General features: G+C 34.5%; 5 protein-coding genes across 6 annotated transcripts; 2 read left to right on the plus strand and 3 right to left on the minus strand.

Moving 5' to 3' along the window:
* Positions 1 to 827: 827 nt before the first annotated feature.
* Positions 828 to 4,445, minus strand: Marcal1 (SWI/SNF-related matrix-associated actin-dependent regulator of chromatin subfamily A-like protein 1). Its single transcript, XM_011189049.3, has 10 exons — positions 3,770 to 4,445; positions 3,493 to 3,709; positions 3,304 to 3,438; positions 2,895 to 3,250; positions 2,680 to 2,830; positions 2,455 to 2,619; positions 2,236 to 2,386; positions 2,039 to 2,170; positions 1,382 to 1,576; positions 828 to 1,249 (listed from the first exon to the last, which is right to left on the minus strand). The coding sequence occupies exons 1-10, from the start codon at positions 4,299 to 4,301 to the stop codon at positions 1,037 to 1,039; spliced, it is 2,247 nt and encodes a 748-aa protein (XP_011187351.1). The 5' UTR covers positions 4,302 to 4,445; the 3' UTR covers positions 828 to 1,036.
* A 479-nt stretch (positions 4,446 to 4,924) lies between these two features.
* On the plus strand, positions 4,925 to 6,531 carry LOC105215244 (F-box/LRR-repeat protein 15). 2 transcript variants are annotated; one of them, XM_011189053.3, is made up of 2 exons: positions 4,925 to 5,832; positions 5,973 to 6,192. In XM_011189053.3, exons 1-2 carry the CDS (start codon positions 5,096 to 5,098, stop codon positions 6,139 to 6,141), a joined length of 906 nt encoding a protein of 301 aa, XP_011187355.1. In that variant the 5' UTR covers positions 4,925 to 5,095; the 3' UTR covers positions 6,142 to 6,192. The 2 variants fall into 2 exon arrangements, with proteins under 2 accessions (XP_011187355.1, XP_011187354.1); XM_011189052.3 differs by lacking the exon at positions 5,973 to 6,192 and adding an exon at positions 6,218 to 6,531 and having other exon boundaries at positions 4,932 to 5,832.
* A 356-nt stretch (positions 6,532 to 6,887) lies between these two features.
* Positions 6,888 to 9,383, minus strand: Pggt1b_0 (geranylgeranyl transferase type-1 subunit beta). Its single transcript, XM_011189051.3, has 6 exons — positions 8,811 to 9,383; positions 8,589 to 8,742; positions 7,834 to 7,993; positions 7,611 to 7,774; positions 7,395 to 7,547; positions 6,888 to 7,331 (listed from the first exon to the last, which is right to left on the minus strand). Exons 1-6 carry the CDS (start codon positions 8,936 to 8,938, stop codon positions 6,906 to 6,908), a joined length of 1,185 nt encoding a protein of 394 aa, XP_011187353.2. The 5' UTR covers positions 8,939 to 9,383; the 3' UTR covers positions 6,888 to 6,905.
* Positions 9,384 to 9,717: 334 nt separating this feature from the next.
* LOC105215246 (probable 39S ribosomal protein L24, mitochondrial) lies at positions 9,718 to 10,922 on the plus strand. The gene is made up of 5 exons (XM_011189055.3): positions 9,718 to 9,901; positions 9,993 to 10,149; positions 10,223 to 10,416; positions 10,479 to 10,674; positions 10,733 to 10,922. The coding sequence occupies exons 1-5, from the start codon at positions 9,818 to 9,820 to the stop codon at positions 10,846 to 10,848; spliced, it is 747 nt and encodes a 248-aa protein (XP_011187357.1). The 5' UTR covers positions 9,718 to 9,817; the 3' UTR covers positions 10,849 to 10,922.
* A 45-nt stretch (positions 10,923 to 10,967) lies between these two features.
* Positions 10,968 to 15,165, minus strand: LOC105215245 (uncharacterized). The gene is made up of 6 exons (XM_011189054.3): positions 14,569 to 15,165; positions 14,023 to 14,499; positions 11,717 to 11,924; positions 11,468 to 11,660; positions 11,226 to 11,411; positions 10,968 to 11,154 (listed from the first exon to the last, which is right to left on the minus strand). Exons 1-6 carry the CDS (start codon positions 14,653 to 14,655, stop codon positions 10,968 to 10,970), a joined length of 1,338 nt encoding a protein of 445 aa, XP_011187356.3. The 5' UTR covers positions 14,656 to 15,165.
* Between the last annotated feature and the right edge of the window lie 3,751 nt (positions 15,166 to 18,916).

An 18,916-nucleotide genomic window follows, 5' to 3' on the forward strand; every position in this document is an offset into this window, starting at 1 on the left:
TAATTACTAAACTACTAATACTAAAAATATTAATATAAATAATTACTTAATTCTAGACTATTCTAAGTTATAAAAAAATTAACAAAAATACATAAAAATCATTATTAATACAAAAAATTATAAAATATAAAAAATATATAAAAAATATATAAAAAATAAAAAAATATAAAAAAAATTAAAATAAAAATATAAAAAAAATTAAAATAAAAATATAAAAAAAATAAAATATATAAAAAATAAAAATTAAAATATAAAAAAGATAAAAATATAAAAAATAAATAAAAAATATAAAAAATAAAAATTAAAATAAAAAATATGAAAAAAATAAAATGAAAAATATAAAAAATAAATATGAAAAATAAAAAAAGTAAAAAAAAATATAAAAAATATTAAAATAAAAAATATAAAAAATATAAAAAAATTGAAATAAAAAATTAGAAAAAATATAAAAGAAATAAAAAAATATAACAAAAATATATAAAAAAAATATAAAAAAATATAAAAAATATAAAAAAAAATAAAAAAAATAAAAATATAAAAAAATAAAAATATAAAAAAAATATATAAAAAAAAATATATAAAAAAAATATATAAAAAAAAATATATTAAAAAAAATATATAAAAAAAATATATAAAAAAAATATATAAAAAAAATATATAAAAAAAAATATATAAAAAAAAATATATAAAAAAAAATATATAAAAAAAAATATATAAAAAAAAATATATAAAAAAAAATATATAAAAAAAATATATACAAAAAATATACAAAAAAAAAATAAAAAAAAAATTAAATTAAATTAAAATTTTAAAAAATATTTAATTAATTTCATGAATATTCAACCATAGCAATTTATTGTTTATAATTATTTAATAATACAAAATTCGTGTAAATTTATTGGTGGCACAAGGTACGGTATAACAGTAAAAATATAAATATATGTATTTATAGCCAACTATAATACTTCACAGTCTCATGCGCTATCTATGACTTCACAAACGTTACTTTGGACACAAGGGAAAACACAAACAAAAATCAAAACGCAATGTCCTTGAAGGCATCATCATCGTCATCCATGAATAATTCATCGATATTCTCCAATTCTTTGCTCAAGTCCAACTTCTTCGCGGCATCGACTGTAACAGCAGCGGTTGGTTGTGGTTTAAAGCTCACAGCGTTAGTTGCTGTGCTTGTTTGTGGTGACTCAACCTTCTTCATCGGCGAAAAGTAGCTTTCGATTTTATGTGACTATTTTCAGAAAGGTTAAATATATTGATGAAATTGTAGATAATAATTAAGTTAAATATAATAATTATCTCTAACTTAATAAGTTGCATATAATAATTAAAACATATATAGCATATAAATCAGTCCACTCACCCCTGTAGGCGCTGCGGTATGCGTGGCATCTTGTAAGTTCTCACAAAACAGTCCGGCCTTATTTAAAACCTCTTGCTTGTTTTTCAGCATGTTCCAAATGACATCATCAGCTGTTTTGGGGGCCATTAAATAACGGCAAATTATCGGTTTATTTTGACCGATGCGGTGAGCGCGACTTTCTGCCTGCGCTAAGGTCTGTAAAAAAGAAATAAGAATAATATAAAAAATAAATAAAATAAAAACAAAATTAAAAAATAAAATAAAATAAAAAAAAAATAAAATAAAAAAAATTAAAAGAAAAATAAATTAAATTAAAAAAAAATATTAATTTAAAAAAAAAATTAAATAAATTAAAAAAAAATTTTTAAAGTTAAAATAAAATAAATAAAATCAATAAATAAAATTTTCAATAAAAATAATTTTAAATAAAAAAATTTTTATATAAAAAAAATTTTAAATAAAAAAATTTTTATATAAAAAAAAAATTTTATATAAAAAATAAATATTTTTTATATAAAAAAAATTTTAAATAAAAAAATTTTTATATAAAAAAAATTTTAATTAAAAAAATAAAATAAAAAAATAAAGAATTAAAAATAAAGATAAAAATAATTTATATTTAGTTTTTTTTTTTTTATATGTATTAATGCATCATACACTTGGATTCCAGTCCAATTCGGCGAAAATAATCATCTCAGCGGCCGTCAGTGTGATGCCAGCATTACAGGCGCGCAATGAGAGCACAGCAACTTGACACTCTGATTTAGTTTGAAATTTTTCTATATATTCCTACAAATCAGAAAAATTATAAACATAAATTTAATATTTCAAACAGTATTTTGGCTAAGACTCACGCCTCGCGCCTCATTCTTGGTAGTGCCGTCAATGCGTATAAAATTCACATTTAATCTGCACAAGCAATCGGTAATGGCGTCCATCATGATGCGATGATGTGCAAACACAATGAATTTGATTTTGTCCTTCACCAAGTTTTTCAAGTATGCGCTAGAAGGGAGCGAGCGAGTGAAAATATTATAAAATATATTTTAATGTATTTTTTGGTCTATAATTACCACACCGCACGCGCTTTGACTTCGGCCGTTGTTGAATAGAATCTTAGTAGTATATCTTCGCGTTCACGCCCTTTGCTTGCGGAGAAATCCTTACTAAGCGTTTCTAAATTTTGCTTCGTGTCGGTGCTGGTTGTCAAAAGCTCTGGGTCTAGAACAACGGTTTCGCTACAAAATACAAACCAATATTAGTATCAAATATGATTTTATATTTTCACTTGTATTCACCGATTCTTCTCCGCCAATTGCGGCAGCACAGCCTCTTTAGTGCGTCTTATCATGAATTTCGCTTTTAGCACCACATTCAGCTCGTCCAAATTCGACTGACCCGAAGCATCCCAGCCAAAATGTGTTTGCTTGCCATCACAGTAACGTGTAGCTATTAAAGAGCAGAGCAGAATTAAGCTAAATTTCCCTACTACAACACGTCTAATTGTACATACTATATTCTCTGTATGTCATAAATTTGCGATCGATGAGATGAATTTGTGTGAACAGTTCTAATGGACGCGAAAGCGCTGGTGTGCCAGAAAGCAATATCACATGTCGTGCATTTTGTGTTAAACGCTCCGCAACCATTGCGCATTTGGTTTTGGCATTTTTTAAAGTGTGAGATTCATCGAAGATGATGAAACCGAATTTACGCTCCAATAACTTCTCCACATGTTTATCCATCATATTGTAACTGGTGATAAGCACTTTAGCGTCATGGAAATATTGCTGATTACTTAGCAGCGTTTGTACGTAGTAGACGGGTAAGCTGGGTAGAAGTTCGCGCACATGATTGGCCCAGGACTCTCTACGAGGAGAAAACTTGAAATTTGAACATAATAATAATTGAAGTAATTCTACCTAACTGAGGCGGTGGTGCAAATCAATAAAGGCCACGATTCTTTATAAAAATCAGCCACAGCGAGCGCCTGGTAAGTTTTGCCCAGACCCATTTCATCACAAATCATGAGACGGCCATGATGCGCAATAGCAAAACTGTTCGAAAATATAAAATTACAAACTTGTTAACGGAACTGACGAAATGCTTACCAAACTCCTTCTTGCTGGAAAGGTAATAGTTTCTGTGCTAATTTTGGTTCGATCGAGGATAAGCAGGAGCGTTCAATTTCTACAGGCGGTGCACGGCACACTGAAATAACACTCTTTGGCAAAGTACCAATGCTTACGTCTGGTTTCATACCGCTGACGCGTTCTTGCAACAATTCATAATCTTGTAGTCCAAAACTCCATATTTGTTTGCCATTATCTGTAATCAAAGCCAAATATTTATAGCAATTATATAGCAATGCATTAATATCATACATACCATACGATCTTGACGGTATAGTTTTAAAAACATCAATAAGTTTGCCGTGGAAACATGAAGGCTGTACCACAAAGCGTGTATTACTGATCATATACACCTTACAGCTAACGCTGACAACGAAAATCGGTGCTAGAGTTTGTTTGTTCGTATTGCTGGCTGTATGTGTTGCAGCCGCAGTTGATTTGTTGTGAAATGGGCTCCGCGGATAAGGTTGTGCTGCATCGCGCGCATTATTAGCATACTTACCAATGTTACTACGCTTTAAATCATTTAGAAAATTGATTGCTGCTGACGAGGGCTTAGCGCTAGTATTTTGCGGTGGTTTTGCAGTTGTATTTGTAGGATTATGCGTTTGTGTATGATTTTGTTGCTTGAAGAAGCTATTTGTTGATATGGCACCTGCAGTAGTACGTTGCTGTTGCACTGGAGGCGTTAATTTTGCTTCGGCTGCTAAACGTTGTTTTTTAGCAGCTAACTTCTCTAATGCAATGCGACGCTTTTCTGCTATCTCAGCAGCAGTACAAACGGACATTTTAATTTTAATTATTACCTTACGTCGTCACTAACTTTACTTTTGCAATAAACAAATAAACTAAACCCAATTATTGATAGATATGTATATAAATGATGAGCTCGAATAAAATTGTTGAAAAAGAATTCAAATATACAGCTGTTTTAATGTAACGTCACTGTTTTAAGCAAGTTCCAATAACCAAATGACCAGAGTGGACATTTTATAAAGAAAGTATATTTTCTAAACGCTGACGGCTATATGCAATGGGAGTATGATTTTTACTGATATTTATATGGTCAGATCAGCAAACAAGCAATTAGTTGGCTACTAAATATTAGGTAACTAGTACCATTCTCTAATCTCAAATGTTGCAGCATCCTTCAAAAAATACTGTCCAGTTCAAAAATCTGCGTTTAATGGGTACATATTGATTTGCATTTTGGAAAATTTAATTTCTCTGGACAATGCAATTTTTTAGTCAAACTTCAGTCAGGCTTTGTCAACCATCTTTTAAAATGGTACAATTACCCCTTTCGAATACTTATATTGTTATAATTAAAAGAATATTGATTTATATATATTAATAAATTCACAAATGTTATTATTTCATTTCAGTTGTATCACCCTCTCTTGCATCAGCTGTTGATTGCTGTGTATGCATAATCAAAATAGAAAGCAAAAAAAAAATAACAAAATAAAGAATACGCATTTAAGACAATGAATTTGATGTGAAAATCTTTAAAATATTGCTTTAAAACAAGAAATATACAAAATTCTTGTTTTTCTGTTGCACGCCAACGCGTAAATGCAAAATGTGTAGTGTACAGGGAGAGGAGAATCATTTGGCTTCGATGGCATTGGCAGTATCCTATGGCAGTACACACACAAAGGCGTCATTCTTCGATATAAGTTGGCAAGATGTGCTGATACCTATGGTTGCGGAGTTTCTTACACTGAAGGACTTATTTAATTTGCGTTGCTGCTCACAAACCGCTAAACGCTTCGTCGAAGCTGCATTTGAGTTACGCAAAGACATTAATTTGGCTGGCAATAATAGTCATAATATTGAGTTAGCATTCACAGTACTGGGAAAATGCTGTCGTCGTGTCGAGAGCTTGCACTTAGCGCGTTGCCATTGGTTGACCGATGAATATTTATTGCCATTATTAGCTGAAAACAGACGTTTACGTGTTGTAAACTTGAATGAATGTGTAAATATTACGCCACTTGCGTTACAGCCGATCATCATAGAATGCAAGGAGTTGCGCATTTTGAAACTCTCCAAATGCCAGTGGTTAACAACAGGGGCTGTTGATGCATTGACTTTACACCATAGTAATTTGGTGGAATTCGACATTTCATACTGCACAGCAATTGGCGAGCGTTGTTTGATAATATTTTTCCGAAAATTGAACAAATTAAATGTGTTGTCGTTAGCCAATACACCTAGTGTGACTGATCAGGTGTTAATACAGATTGCCAACTACTGCCGCGGTTTGGAGCACATTAATTTGGTGGGATGCGCTGCCATTTCCGATTATGGCATACAGTAAGTATTTTGTGTGGTAGTGCCAAATCGTTTGCAATACATTTCAATTGTCAATCTACCAGACACCCTATCCCACACGATTTTAGACGGTTGTACGTAACAATATTTCTGAATATGCTCTTGTTTTTGTCTACTTGCAGTGCAATCGCAACGTATTGCACTCAGCTACGTTCATTACTCGTGCAACGTTGTCCGCGTGTAACGGAGCGCTCTTTAGCACCGCTACGCAAACGCGCGCACATCGATCGACAAAGTCAATTAGACATGTATCTAAATGATTTCTATCCCAGTGATTTTCTTATTTATTAACTTTCAAGCTAAAGCAATAACTGTGACAACTAAGACAGCGGAGTTTATTTCAACTCTGCTTTTCGTTTACTTACAGCGCTCTAACTACAACGTGTCAGCAACTACAATCGCTGATGGTGCAGCGATGTCCGAATGTGACGGAGCGTGTATTGGCGCCACTGCGCGGTCGTCTCTTCATTGATCGACCACAATTGGGCTATAATATACCAGCACTGCAGGGGCAGATCAATTGCCTTTACTTGCAGGTTTAAACTAAATGATATAATTTTATTTCGAAATGAATGATCTAAATGTGGGTGATTCTCTTTATAAAACAAGTTTAAGCTAGCTTTAATTGTATTAGTTTATTTACAATACCGATCAATATAATTAAATACTATTAAAAAAATAGTTGTTGTGCTTATGTTTTAATTCACAATAGTTGCGCGAAGCAAGTACTTGATAATTGGACTATTCGACTTAACGCACTGTGTACAGTTTGTACAAAGCTGAGGATTTAATATTTATAATTTGGACTGGGATATGCATGATGTGATAGTGCATAAAAAGTATTGCAGGATACGTTAAAAAAGCGGACATAATAGAAAGGTTTAATAGATAAGTTTATAAAACGTTTGCAAAATATATAATATGTGTAGGATGGACTACAAAATATTTCAGTACCGTTAGTCAAATAGTTATCCAATCAGCGCTCACTTCGCATAAAAATCATTCCCGCTTAATATATAGCTTTAAAAGAAATGCTCTTGTAAAAGAAATGCTCCTTATTGTGCTTCTATAAGCGGCGAGGTAACGGACGTTGAATTTTCATCACTATTAAGCTTTGACACCGAGTTGTTGCTGCTTGCAAATCTATCATCTGTGCTCTCGGCTTGCCATTGTGCGTGTAATTGTCGCAGACGATTGTAAGCGCGCATTGATATATTCAAACTGGGCATAACCTCTGATAAACCAGGTTCCTGCATGAACGACAGACCACACAGACCGAAATACGTATGAAAGGGGTCTGTTGTGGATTGTGGCCATTTCGCAAAACCACCGACAATGTTGTCTTGTGTCTCCATAATGTAGGCACGATTCTCTTCATAATCAATGAGCTCAAAGGCACCCAAAATGCGGAGAGCTGCACCTATCCAAAATGAATAGCATGTGTCTACGCTTTTATTTGGACGACCTTGGAAACCATTTACCTGTAGATATTAGTTATTTTTTATTATCGAAGTGACAAACAACTAATTAACCGCCAACCTCACCTGTCTGAAAATCAACCAACGTTTTATGTTTTCTATCGTCGATTCATCCAATCGTTGTAATTGTCCACTCAGTTCGAGCGCCGCCAAAGCACAAAATGTAGTGCCACCGTGCGCCTCACCCTCCAAATACTGACTGAAGCCATGATCATAACGCTGCAATTGTTGCACAAAAGTTAGTGAAAAATTCATAATTCTAGCCTTTATAAAATGACTTACTATACAACTAGTGATGAACTGAAACATTTTCTCCTTGTTCACATCACCCCAATAGTCCAGCATATGGCAAATGGCGGCAGCACAAAAAACAAAACGCATATCATTTTCACTGCCGTCAACGCAAGCGCTGAAACTGCCATCTGGACGCTGCACCGCGGCAACACCTAATAAATATTGTTTTTGTAATCTTATTAAAATTTGAGTTGCATGCATTTCAACCTACCATCGACAATGCTTTTGCGGTCTAAGCGACTCAAATCGTCACCAAGTGTGGCTAATATGCCAATACCGGTATATGTCATCGCCAAGTGACCCCACTGATAGTTTCTGGCATTTTCCTGCAATTGCGGGTCATCGGTAATGATATTCACGCAGCGTGAACCCTGTAATGAAGAATTTTGTGGTTTAGATGTAAGGCAAATAAAAAGATGTTTTACGTGTGTGTATTGTTGTTGGCAATTTTAACAACACACTTAATTGATTGATTGTTAAAAAAAAGTATGTTCACTGTATTGATAAGAAAATTTCTTGCAATGAACGTAAAATAAGAGCAACACACTTTTTGTTTCTTTTACTATTTTTCACATAAATAGGTACATTATTGCGGTTTAATAAATTATATTTTTAAATTAATAAATAAAAACTAAGTATTAACATAATCTCAAAACAAATTATGACTGTTGAACTAACATTAAGTAGTAAATAAAACAAACTCGTGCAACTACCTAAAAAATACAGCTTAAATAAATTTGAAACAGTTTTTGTTGTTGTTGGAAAGAATGCGATGTAAACAAAGCACAGCGCTGTTAGCACGAAGTAAACATTGTGCAGCACGTATTTATAGATAACATGCTACGAGAAAATATGTACATATTTATGCATATACGCAAACACATACACATACACAAACACGTTCACTTGCGCCAGTAACTTATGATTAATTACTATGCGCTATAATATAATTATGTACGTGTTTACCTGAAAGCCACTGCAAATTGGTGTGCTTTCCGGACTTGAAATCACAAGGCCACCGTAAATCCATTCAATGATATCCTTTTGCATTTCTTTTGTAAGTAGTGGCATCGAATTAAGTACATCCAAACCGCATACAGCGAAGAATGCAATGGTGCCCCTAATGAAATACAATAATTTAAAATATAATAATAAATATTTGCATTAAAAATAATTTTTGCACATTACCTGGTGGAGTCATGTGAAGCTAGACGCGCTGGCAATAAATTCAAAAATCTAACAAAAAATTTTGCATGTTTTTGTAATAAAGCCGGTTCACGTTTGACACCTTCGATATTCAATGTATCGTGGGACATTTTTCCTTTCACTTATTACAGCTAATTGTTTATTGGAACGTTTTGCAATTAAATACTGGTTTAGTTGATGCTTTAAACTGTATAATTCCACTGAAAGTCGTGCTCTTATGTATGTGAGTTATGTGTAGATGACTAATACCAAATCAGCGTAAGCGTAAACTTATTATTCATTTATTGATAATCGCTTGTCGTTGAGCCGTGAGTAGTAAATTTGACAACCATTGAATGTGTGTAGCTTGCGGTTTCCTTTTCCCGCTGAGCGCTTACATGCACTTCGCTAGCTCTTGTATGAGAATATAACTTAATTTTTTGTTTTATCAGCTTTTTATTGCTCTTCTGTGTTATTTTATATTTTGTTAATAAATTCCTTGTTGACTAGTTGGTAAAAAATGCATTTATAAAATTGAAAATTCATTTTGCTCTGGAGAATGTTGCGAACTGTCATGTGCAATGGATGGCTGAATAACAGCTGATCGCAACAGAGTTGCATTGTGAGCATAGAATGGGTTACAAAGAAGAAATTGTAAATAATACAAAATATGCTAGAGCCTTATAAACTGCAGGAAAGCATATTCTTCAAGTTATCAGCTTTATGATTTATGTAATTTTGCTTCTAATCAGTACAATATCAATTGTTTTGTCAGACATTTGACAAAACTAAAATACCATAAAATATGTTGTATCGGAAAAAATCTCAACCTAAAAATATATATTTTTGGTGCAGAAAATTGAAGATTCGGACATTTTTATTATTACATCGTTTTCGAACGCATCCAGAAAAACTGTCAGTAGTCAGCTGTTTTATAACATTCCCTCGAATTGCATTCACGCGTTTCTATTAGATTTTGGTTGATTTTGTAACAATAATTTCTGGAGAAGATGAGGCTAACTCAGTTTTTGGGCACTAAATTGAAAAACTTCTCCAATTTTCCAAAGGAATATATTGAAAGAAGCAAAAAGCAGGTGAGTTTATGAAATGCCATAGATGTAGTTAAATATAGCAATTCAAAATCGTTGTTTATTAATTTTCCTTTTTATAACTTTTCAATTAAAGGTCTATTGGAAAACACCGTCTGGTGTGCCAAATTACACACAACGCACGGTAGAGCGTAAACGTTTCAGATACACAACAAATCGGCCATGGACTGGACAGTTTCGTCAGCAAAATATGCCCGGCACTATACGCAAGAAGGTCTTCATGAATCCAGTGGGTCAGTACACTTGCACAAACCCTTACTATTGTAGGTTAATGCTAATGATTGCTTCTTTATAATTCTTATATAGAGGAATGGAGTTTCTTCCGTGGAGATCGTGTTGAAGTGCTTGTTGGCAAAGACAAGGGTAAACAAGGACTTGTTTCACAGGTTATACCAGAACGCAATTGGGTAATGGTCGAAGGTTTGAATTGGCATTATCGTACAGTGGGCGCTGAAGAAGGTTTCCCAGGCATATTGATCAAATCTGAAGCGCCTTTAGATGTAAGTTTTTACAAATTTAAACAAAAATGAATGTTGGTAATCACAACTATACTTTTTTTTAGGTTACAAAAGATCTACGCTTAGTTGATCCCTCTGATTTGCAAGGCACAGAATTCGAATGGCGCTTTACTGAAGAGGGTGAGAAGGTGCGTGTGTCATCACGTACAGGCCGCATTATACCCATACCAGAAACGAACAATCAGACGCACGATTATAAAACGGCGAGCGCTTATATCGAACGCGAAAAGGATACACCCGGTATTTAGACTTCGACCAAAAATAACTGGAAATATTTTAATAATTTTGTTGTTTCTAGGCGCCGTTGTATCCGAAATCACTTTCCAACCTAAATTGTCCACATTTGAAATGGATATTATGGAGGAGATGGGAATAGAGGAGGAGCGTACACCCAAAAAGAGTTATTGGTATTAAGTTTTAACTATATTGTTTTAAACAATGCTTTAATTTGTTAACAAATATAAACTATTAATATGTATAATGAAAAATTTCGCGAACTATTTAAACTAGTTGCTTTGAGCAAACGTATACCACTATTTTCGAGCTGCGGTGAAAATCTCCTCACGATGATCCCTCAGTGTTTTCGCCAAATTACGCACTGTTTCCTCGGCTTTATCGAAATCATGACGCAACGTTTTGTTGAACATCTCATACAGCCACATCGAGGCCTTGGACATATTACTCTCGAAGGAGGTGAATACCTTACTTGTGTGCTGATATCTGCGAAGAAATTAAGAATTGTCGATTAAATACTTCAATCAAACTTATGTGACAGTGTGTGTGTGTTCTACCTTGCAAGATTCGCTATATCCGTAATCATATAGGTGTTGCAATGCTTAACTGCCAGCAGTTGACGATTACTTAAGTGCTTGATTTCTACATGGGGCAGCGCCAATTGCGCACACTCCACCGATATCAGCGAGGCCTGCAGTGCCGTGCGACATTCCAAAGCAAGTTGTACTTTGTGTTTCGGATCACTTTGATGAAAAAGTAGAAATGAATATGAAATCTATGGTTTTTTAATAAATCTTACATCGCTTTCGCCAGCTGTTGCCACTGCTGCAAAGCCTGTGTGGCCGAAGTCGCGCTGGTGCGTAGCAATGTGCCGCATATACGCCATTGCTCCAAAGCGCTGCCCAACTTATCGCGCACATCACGCGCTGCCTCCAATTGTGAGTCGAGACTCTCCTCCAGGCGTGTCATGTACGTGCCGCCACTGATAAAGGCTGTAAGTTGGATGAGTTTAGAGGAATTATTAAAAAAAAAATGTGTATGTCCTCACCTATAATGCCATCGTGATGCACATAGAGTTCATTTAATTCATTGTAGCTTTCGGTGAGCGTTTTCAGTCGCACCTTTGTATGTTCCAGTATTTCGGTATAGTAACGTATTGACGTTAGATAAAGCGCAGATTCACTGAGACTCGCAAAGAAGTCCTCATGTGTGGAAGCCTTATTTACATCGCCAACAACGCCCAAATTGATGGCAAGCTGTTAAAGAATATGAAAGGTAATTAATTTTAAGGTGCTTATATAACTGTGTAATAGAATAAATCTTTTTTTTTTTTAATTTTCGTTATAGCATATGTACAAATTTTGATTATGATTATGACTTTTTGTTAATTGCCACTCTTCCGTTCGTCAAAATCAGTCAAATTACCAACTTACCTAACTTGTAATTTCTTAAAGTGTTCAAGCTTGCGGTAATTACTGTTGGCATTTAGCCTCAGTAAACAAGTGTTACAGGGCGTATGAGTAACAAAATACAAATCTTACATTATTGTGCAAAATATAAGCAGCGTTAGTCACATCTATTTTTATGAGTTAAGCAATCGCTATTAGTTTCAATAATACAAATCATTATCCCAGATAAGAAGTCAACCAAGATCAGTTTTTGATCTCTGATCAATTTTAATTTGAAACTTAACCTCAAAAAATCTCCAATAAATCTAATAAAGTATCAGGAAATGTCGAATAAATGAGTCGAATGAACGAAAAATATCAATAAACAATATGGGAGCATAGATAAATAGATCAGACTGCCCTTCAAACCGGTACCGAATGACTTCTTATCATATTCGGAAACTCACCAAGCCTTCAGAGTATAAAATTTTAACAGCATTTCTTCTTAAATCAGTAGAGTGCTGGAGCAAACTATGATTCCGGGAGAAAATATGATTTACAATCCGCAGTATGCAACTGTTAAAATATTTCACACCACTCTTCAACCGGTTGTGGGCCATTTACATTAAACTCGGCAAGAGTTCATAAATTGTTCCATCGTTAAAACAAAAAAACAATAATAACAGCCCAAAGGGAAACCGATTTTCGAGAAATGACCTAATATTACATTTCATGGACAAGTAATTCAAAACAAACACAAAGATAACAACAACTAACGCCAGCAATTAATCAAATCACTAGAGGACGGAAGTACGAACGCGCTTCAAATGAGCCGTCACTTTGCACGTGCACACATGCAAACTGCTCACACATACACGTGAACTATGTGAGCTACGTAGTAATTACTAAAAGGGGGTATTTACAACGGAACTGGTGAACAAAATAACAGTGTGAGCTTTTAGGGGTTTGTATGATTTACGACCACTCGAAGAAAAGTTAACAACATCGCTTTGTATCTGGATTTATGCTTGTAAGACTCAATATTTTGTCGAAGAAATTATTAAACTGGTCTCTTTAGGGTCCATCCAAGACTCTATCTTGGTTCACTCTTGGAGAGCTTTCAGCTTAACAAGGCTTTCTCTTTTTTCTATAGCTCAGATCTTCGTCTAGAAGACATTATACTTCTTCCTGGTCCCGGATATAATACCACATCTGTGTGTATACTTGCTTCAGGCAAGCTTCAGTGAGGTTTCTGAGAACTATTTGAGAGATTAAGCTTATGGTACCAAAATGTTGGGTTAGATTTCCGCTGAAAGCGTAAAAATCTGTATAACATTGATGAGGTCGCCATAAAACATTCTCTGGAACAATTGTATAATACTTCCTAAAAAATTTGGATCTGGCTCAGTAATAGTTGTCTTGATCTCGTCCTTTGTTGGTGTTGTAGTAGCGGCATAAAACATTCCCCAAGTAATTTTGAGGAATGCTGACAATTTAGTCCTGGGCCGAATAAAAATCCGGGCTCGTTCCGGTTACATAGAACCGACTGTCGCGGGAGCGGGACCGCATTCGTCAAAGCTCAAGTTTAGAGTGGTTATCCAAAGTAAGATTTAGTATTACTCTAGATGCCACTTTTCATCCCTTTCGAAGACTAAATTAAAGTTTTGGTCAAATATTGAGAAAGAACTCTCAGTCGTAGGCTCCGATACTGTCTAAAGAAGGTTCTCGAAATACAGTTGTCCTACAGACTACTTCAGTTTGACTTTAAGAACAAAAAATCTAGACACTTTAAGCGAAAATTTCATCAAAACAAACTCAAAACCGTCTCAACTCGTCAAACACCGACTAGTACCAAATCGAAACAAGCCAGTACTGCGCTAGTTCTGTTACCCTCCATTGAATATGTAATTGGGTGTTATAAATGACCGTTAGGTTTAGGTGTTTTTGTGTTGTGTTTACAACTCACATTAGCCAAATCTTGGGTGGGTGTATTGGCCACAATGCTGTTATTAGCGTGTCGTGCCGCACCGCCTAAGCCATTTGCAGTGGCACCATTTCCGCGTAGTAATGTGCCTCTGTTTACCTTTGACGTTGTTGTTATGGCTGCAGTAACGCTCAACGGTTGCAAGGGCGGTTGATGGATGGGTGGCGGGGTGGTTGCATCGATCTCATTCAGTGTCAATATTTCACTGTCCATTTGTTGGGTGTATTGGTGTTGTGGCGGTTGCGGGTGTTGTTGTTGCTGCTGTTGCTGCAACACTCCATTGCTTTGTTGATTCAAGGCCACATCTAAACTATCAACACCGAGCAATGAATCGCGTTGCGATTGCAAGTGCTCCACCCATGCCTCGGCGGTGGCCATACGTGGACCCGGACAGGTGGCCTCCAGCTTGCTAATGCGCTCATCCAAGCGCACAAATTCGTCGATAACGGCAGCGGGGTCCTACATGAGATAGAAGAGAGTTTCAGATTTTTTTTTTTAATTTTGGCTTGTCCCGCGTTCCCTATTTACCATTTCGCCCTTCTGCCAACGATCCAAGCTCTGTATGGGCTCTTCAGTTACACTATTGGTATCCATCGATGAACCACATCCCATCATTTGTGCGGCACTATTTTGGTAAAATGCATATTTGCACTTAACGCTTGAGAAAATATTATTTTTCTGAATTAAAAACTTCCGATTCCGTTTAGGTTTTATTAGCGTGAAGTCTTGATATGTCTAAAATTTATATGTAAAAGTCCGTAAGCACTGCCTTCTATTTTTTATTATTATTTTTTATCTAATTCTCCATCTATGCAATTAATGCATTTTCCAGTTATTCACACGCTATTGCGCCGTTGTCCAATTCACTAGTCACTCGTTACACCGTCAGTTTCTGAATGAAACTTGCATGATTGGTTACTTGTACACCCACCGAATGTTGAATAGTTCGTTGAGCTTTTCTCCAATCCTTCAATGTTAGTTTACTTTTTTATTTACCTAGAATTACAAAAACAACAAAACAAATACATGTATTTGGTCAGCCGTTTACATACAGACATAAAAGTAAATACAAATTATTTATCCTGGTTGAAATTTTTCCACATACCGCTGCAGGTATCTCAGCGAGAAATCTAAGAGGTGGAAGAATTTATGAGTTAAGGCAGTAGTCTGCTTTAGAAGCCGAAAAAAAGCTTTTTTATTGCAATTTTTTTTGAAAGGGAAGGAAATGATTGCGGTAAACGGAATTTTAAGACGATAGTGTACTATATTTTAGGCTTAAAAAACAATATTTATTATTAAAAAATAATGAAATTTTTTCAAAGTTGTAAGTATTTTTCTGGAGCGTCTGGAGTCTGCACTTGTAAATCGGTGCCGGTGATGGAGGTCGTGCGATGCATCTGAAACAGTCGAACCAGTTTTTTTTTTTTAATTTTTATAAGTTTCTTTTCTTTATGAACTAAAAAATACCGAAGAAGTTATAAAATTCCAAATTTTTTCGAAGTTTGAAAAAAAAATCACTTTTTTAAGAAAAAATTGACTTTAATTTGCAAAACAAGTAGTTTAAATAATACTTTTGTCCAACTTTTTTAGTTCAAATAGAATATAATTTAATACTAAAGCTACATAATATACATATATTCGTTTTGCTATCGCCGGCACCGTTTTCTAACACTTGTGAAAATGAAAACTCGAGAAAACGCGCTTTAAAGGTCTGCCTGAGCATTCGCACCTGCTCGACGCTCGGCACTAAAACTGTTCTAGCTTCGAAAGTATGTCGAATTGGCCTCTGGAATTTTAAAGACATATTGTTGCATAGTTTTGGAAGAGATTTAAAACAAAACAAAAAAATCGGTTTTTTGAAGCCTGTAAAGCAGACTACTGCCTTAATAATTATAGTTAGCTTTTGCGTTGATTGTGGCGATTATGTATTTCTTTGTGGATAGAAAATTGAAATTTTGGAAAAATGTTCCTCTTAAGTGTCGATGTTCTCAACCTATAAAGCTCAATCTAATCGTCCTTCAGCCTCAAACAAAAGATAAGATAATGCCTCTAGAAAATCAGTGGTGTATCCCAAAAATAAAGATTCTACGAAAGAGTTATAGCTTTTTAAAATTTTTTTACCAAATCCCAAATAAGATTTTCAAATATGCTTGCGAGCTTTTAAGAGTATTTTCAAAGCTCAGTGAATTAAGTTTAGAATTTAGACTTGTATCAGTTCTGATGTGTGAACGGGTTCAGGGTTTGTTTTAGTATATATGTACATATAAATAGTGTATCAGACCTTAAAAACTCGAGACAACATTTCAACCTCTTGGGCATCCATTTTGAGGAGTTTGCGACATCACAAAGGACTGGCAACTTTAGCTGCCCAAGTGGGATCTCTTGTGACAAATATTGCTAATTATAAAGCTAAAAATTTCCTACCGGGTATTATTAAGATAATTGCTTTGTAAGCATGTGGCAAAAAGAGTAAAGTGGATGACACATTCCATAGAAAAAGGAAGGAGAAAAAGGAAATATATAGTAATGATAACAGTAATATTTGCTGGAGTGTAAGAGAACTTAAGGCCCTATATAGGTATATAGACAAATCGGATTTTCATTTAATACAAAAGTATTATACGATATGATAAATGAAGTAGCAGTACTATATCAAAAAAAGTTCTAAAAAATAATTTTAAAAGAATTCATTAACCGTGGAACGCACCTTCTAGCGCATTATTCAAACTGTCGCCGCCCGCGCAGTTTCAAGTGTGTTCATTAAATTTTATGACGAGTCCTTTTAAAAAGTGTGAATAGTGTTCAATAAAAAATGCAGTTATATTATTTGCACTTCTGGACATACTATGTGCCTGGTTTAAAATATATTTGTCTATTTCGCTTTCATATACAAACTTGTATTGTGCACTGTATTTTCTAGAATTATGATTTTTTTATTGCAATCCTTGAAATAACTGCTTAAGCGGCCCCTTAAACTATATCATGACCTAGAGATGTTGAAATAACGGTAATCGATATGCGATATATGTGTACTTCGACTGAAGTTAGAGCTATGTTTAAAATCTGATAACTTGAATGTGATGTCATCCGATAAAATGATGGGTTCGAATTCATCTTCAAGGGATGATTCGATATTAACCAACCTGACATTAGGAACCTGAAATTGCCTGCTGAATGATGGCTATCGATTTTGGAATAAAGTTCAGAAATCTTTTCATATTTTGTAAGCATCTCAGCATTTATTTTATTAGATTAGATTAGATTACATATTGAGGATTGCACAGTAACCTTAGGTCTATTGTGCCCTCTCCAGTTATCACAGTAAACCTTCTAACTCCGTCACGTTAAGAAAACTTAACAGTGTTACAGGGTTGATGTATGTGATACTACCTCTTTGGAGATACAGAGCCCCAATTATCTGACCCCTTTTCTCCGCGATCGCCGGGCAGTCAAGGAGTAAGTGCTCAGGTGTCTCCGCTACCAAATCGCATAATCGGCAAAGATCCGACGAATAGATTTCCATTTTGTGACACCTTAGTCTGCAGTGGCCAGTATTGAGTGCCGCTAGTTGTCTCAGCATGTTCCTGGGGAGCGCAATTAACTGTTTGAATCTTTTCAGATTGTATCCTCCGAGAAACAGTTTGGAGCGGCGAAGTCCCTGCATATGCAGCCAACCTGCTTGTCAATTCCGCTTCTTGTAATTGGCTATCAAGAACATGCCGACCAACTGCGATGAAGGGCTCCAGCCCTACCGGCCTGATAGCGGCGGCCTTCCTCGCAAGTTGATCCACGAGTTCATTACGTAGTACAACTTTATGTCCTGGATCCCACATCAAGGTTATGCTGTTGTTGTTACATATCCTGTTTAGCTTGCCAATATAGTCCATTACCAGCCCCGAATCTACTTCAAATGATTATTTTATTACTTATACAAAAATTGTTAAGGTTTTTTGGAACATAAATTCTTTGAAGGTTTTTTGACTCATTATTATTCAATAGGATCGAACTTTCTTCTTGATAAACACCCCTTTTTGTATGTATGTACATATATATATATTATATAGCACCCATATATGCATATCAATATTACTCAAACTTGACATTTTCTACAAATCATCGCCGATAATTAATCAAAAGCTTCAGCTAATTTGCTTTTGGCGGGTCTTCGTCTTGACATGTCCTTCACATATGCTTTTACTCAATGTTTATATTTGACACGTTTTGTTTTGATTACGAATGACCCTCATATATATCTATATATATAGTATGTGGTGATTTACATTAACTAATTGTATTAAGTCAATAAAAACATAGAATTTAATTTATGTTAGTGATGACTTGACAAACCCATATTCTTAATAACCAATTGGCAGTCAAGTGTCAATAAGTAATTTGGTATTAAGTAAGAAGGTTTTGCTGTTATGTAGGTGTTTATGTTTACAAAAATAATTTTGTTCAAGAAGCCTTGGACAATTAAATATTGTTGTTGTGGGTTGAAGGCGCTTAGAACCTTCAATAGATCCACATTTCAGCCAGGGGCAAGTCGAAAAATATAAAAAAATTATTATTTCAAATATTTATTTATCTAAAACAGAAAATTTTTTAATTCATTTAACAAAAATAATTCTAAAATTAATTTAAAAAAAATATTCTCCACTTCTAAACGACTTTATTTATTCCTTCAGTGACTCACCGCCCACTCTGTGGCAAATGCAAATATGTGCACATGTCATTTATTTACGCACATCTGTTGTGATTTTTTTCTGTTAATTCATAATTTAATGCCTGTAAACGTCCGTCCACTTGCATTCGTCACCGGCAAATATTGTTTTTAATGAATTAAATGTCATTCATACGCCATGTAGGCCCACATAAA

The sequence above is a fragment of the Zeugodacus cucurbitae genome, chromosome 3 (genome assembly GCF_028554725.1).
Source record: "Zeugodacus cucurbitae isolate PBARC_wt_2022May chromosome 3, idZeuCucr1.2, whole genome shotgun sequence".
Classification (NCBI taxonomy): Eukaryota; Metazoa; Arthropoda; class Insecta; order Diptera; family Tephritidae; genus Zeugodacus; species Zeugodacus cucurbitae.

Excerpts from the sequence above, each read along its gene's own strand:
- Marcal1 (XM_011189049.3), bottom strand. The coding sequence starts at position 4,301 with ATGTCCGTTTGTACTGCTGCTGAGATAGCAGAAAAGCGTCGCATTGCA. Across the intron at positions 3,251-3,303 it reads TGCACCACCGCCTCAGTTAG|AGAGTCCTGGGCCAATCATG; the intron begins GTAGAATTACTT and ends TTCTCCTCGTAG. Across the intron at positions 1,577-2,038 it reads AATTGGACTGGAATCCAAGT|ACCTTAGCGCAGGCAGAAAG; the intron begins GTATGATGCATT and ends TCTTTTTTACAG.
- LOC105215244 (XM_011189052.3), top strand. The coding sequence starts at position 5,096 with ATGTGTAGTGTACAGGGAGAGGAGAATCATTTGGCTTCGATGGCATTG. Across the intron at positions 5,833-6,217 it reads ATTTCCGATTATGGCATACA|CGCTCTAACTACAACGTGTC; the intron begins GTAAGTATTTTG and ends GTTTACTTACAG.
- Pggt1b_0 (XM_011189051.3), bottom strand. The coding sequence starts at position 8,938 with ATGTCCCACGATACATTGAATATCGAAGGTGTCAAACGTGAACCGGCT. Across the intron at positions 7,775-7,833 it reads CCGCAAAAGCATTGTCGATG|GTGTTGCCGCGGTGCAGCGT; the intron begins GTAGGTTGAAAT and ends AATATTTATTAG. Across the intron at positions 7,548-7,610 it reads AGTTCATCACTAGTTGTATA|CGTTATGATCATGGCTTCAG; the intron begins GTAAGTCATTTT and ends CAACAATTGCAG.
- LOC105215246 (XM_011189055.3), top strand. The coding sequence starts at position 9,818 with ATGAGGCTAACTCAGTTTTTGGGCACTAAATTGAAAAACTTCTCCAAT. Across the intron at positions 10,150-10,222 it reads GGTCTTCATGAATCCAGTGG|AGGAATGGAGTTTCTTCCGT; the intron begins GTCAGTACACTT and ends ATTCTTATATAG. Across the intron at positions 10,417-10,478 it reads AATCTGAAGCGCCTTTAGAT|GTTACAAAAGATCTACGCTT; the intron begins GTAAGTTTTTAC and ends ACTTTTTTTTAG.
- LOC105215245 (XM_011189054.3), bottom strand. The coding sequence starts at position 14,655 with ATGATGGGATGTGGTTCATCGATGGATACCAATAGTGTAACTGAAGAG. Across the intron at positions 14,500-14,568 it reads GTTGGCAGAAGGGCGAAATG|GACCCCGCTGCCGTTATCGA; the intron begins GTAAATAGGGAA and ends TATCTCATGTAG. Across the intron at positions 11,925-14,022 it reads CCACCCAAGATTTGGCTAAT|CTTGCCATCAATTTGGGCGT; the intron begins GTGAGTTGTAAA and ends ATTCTTTAACAG.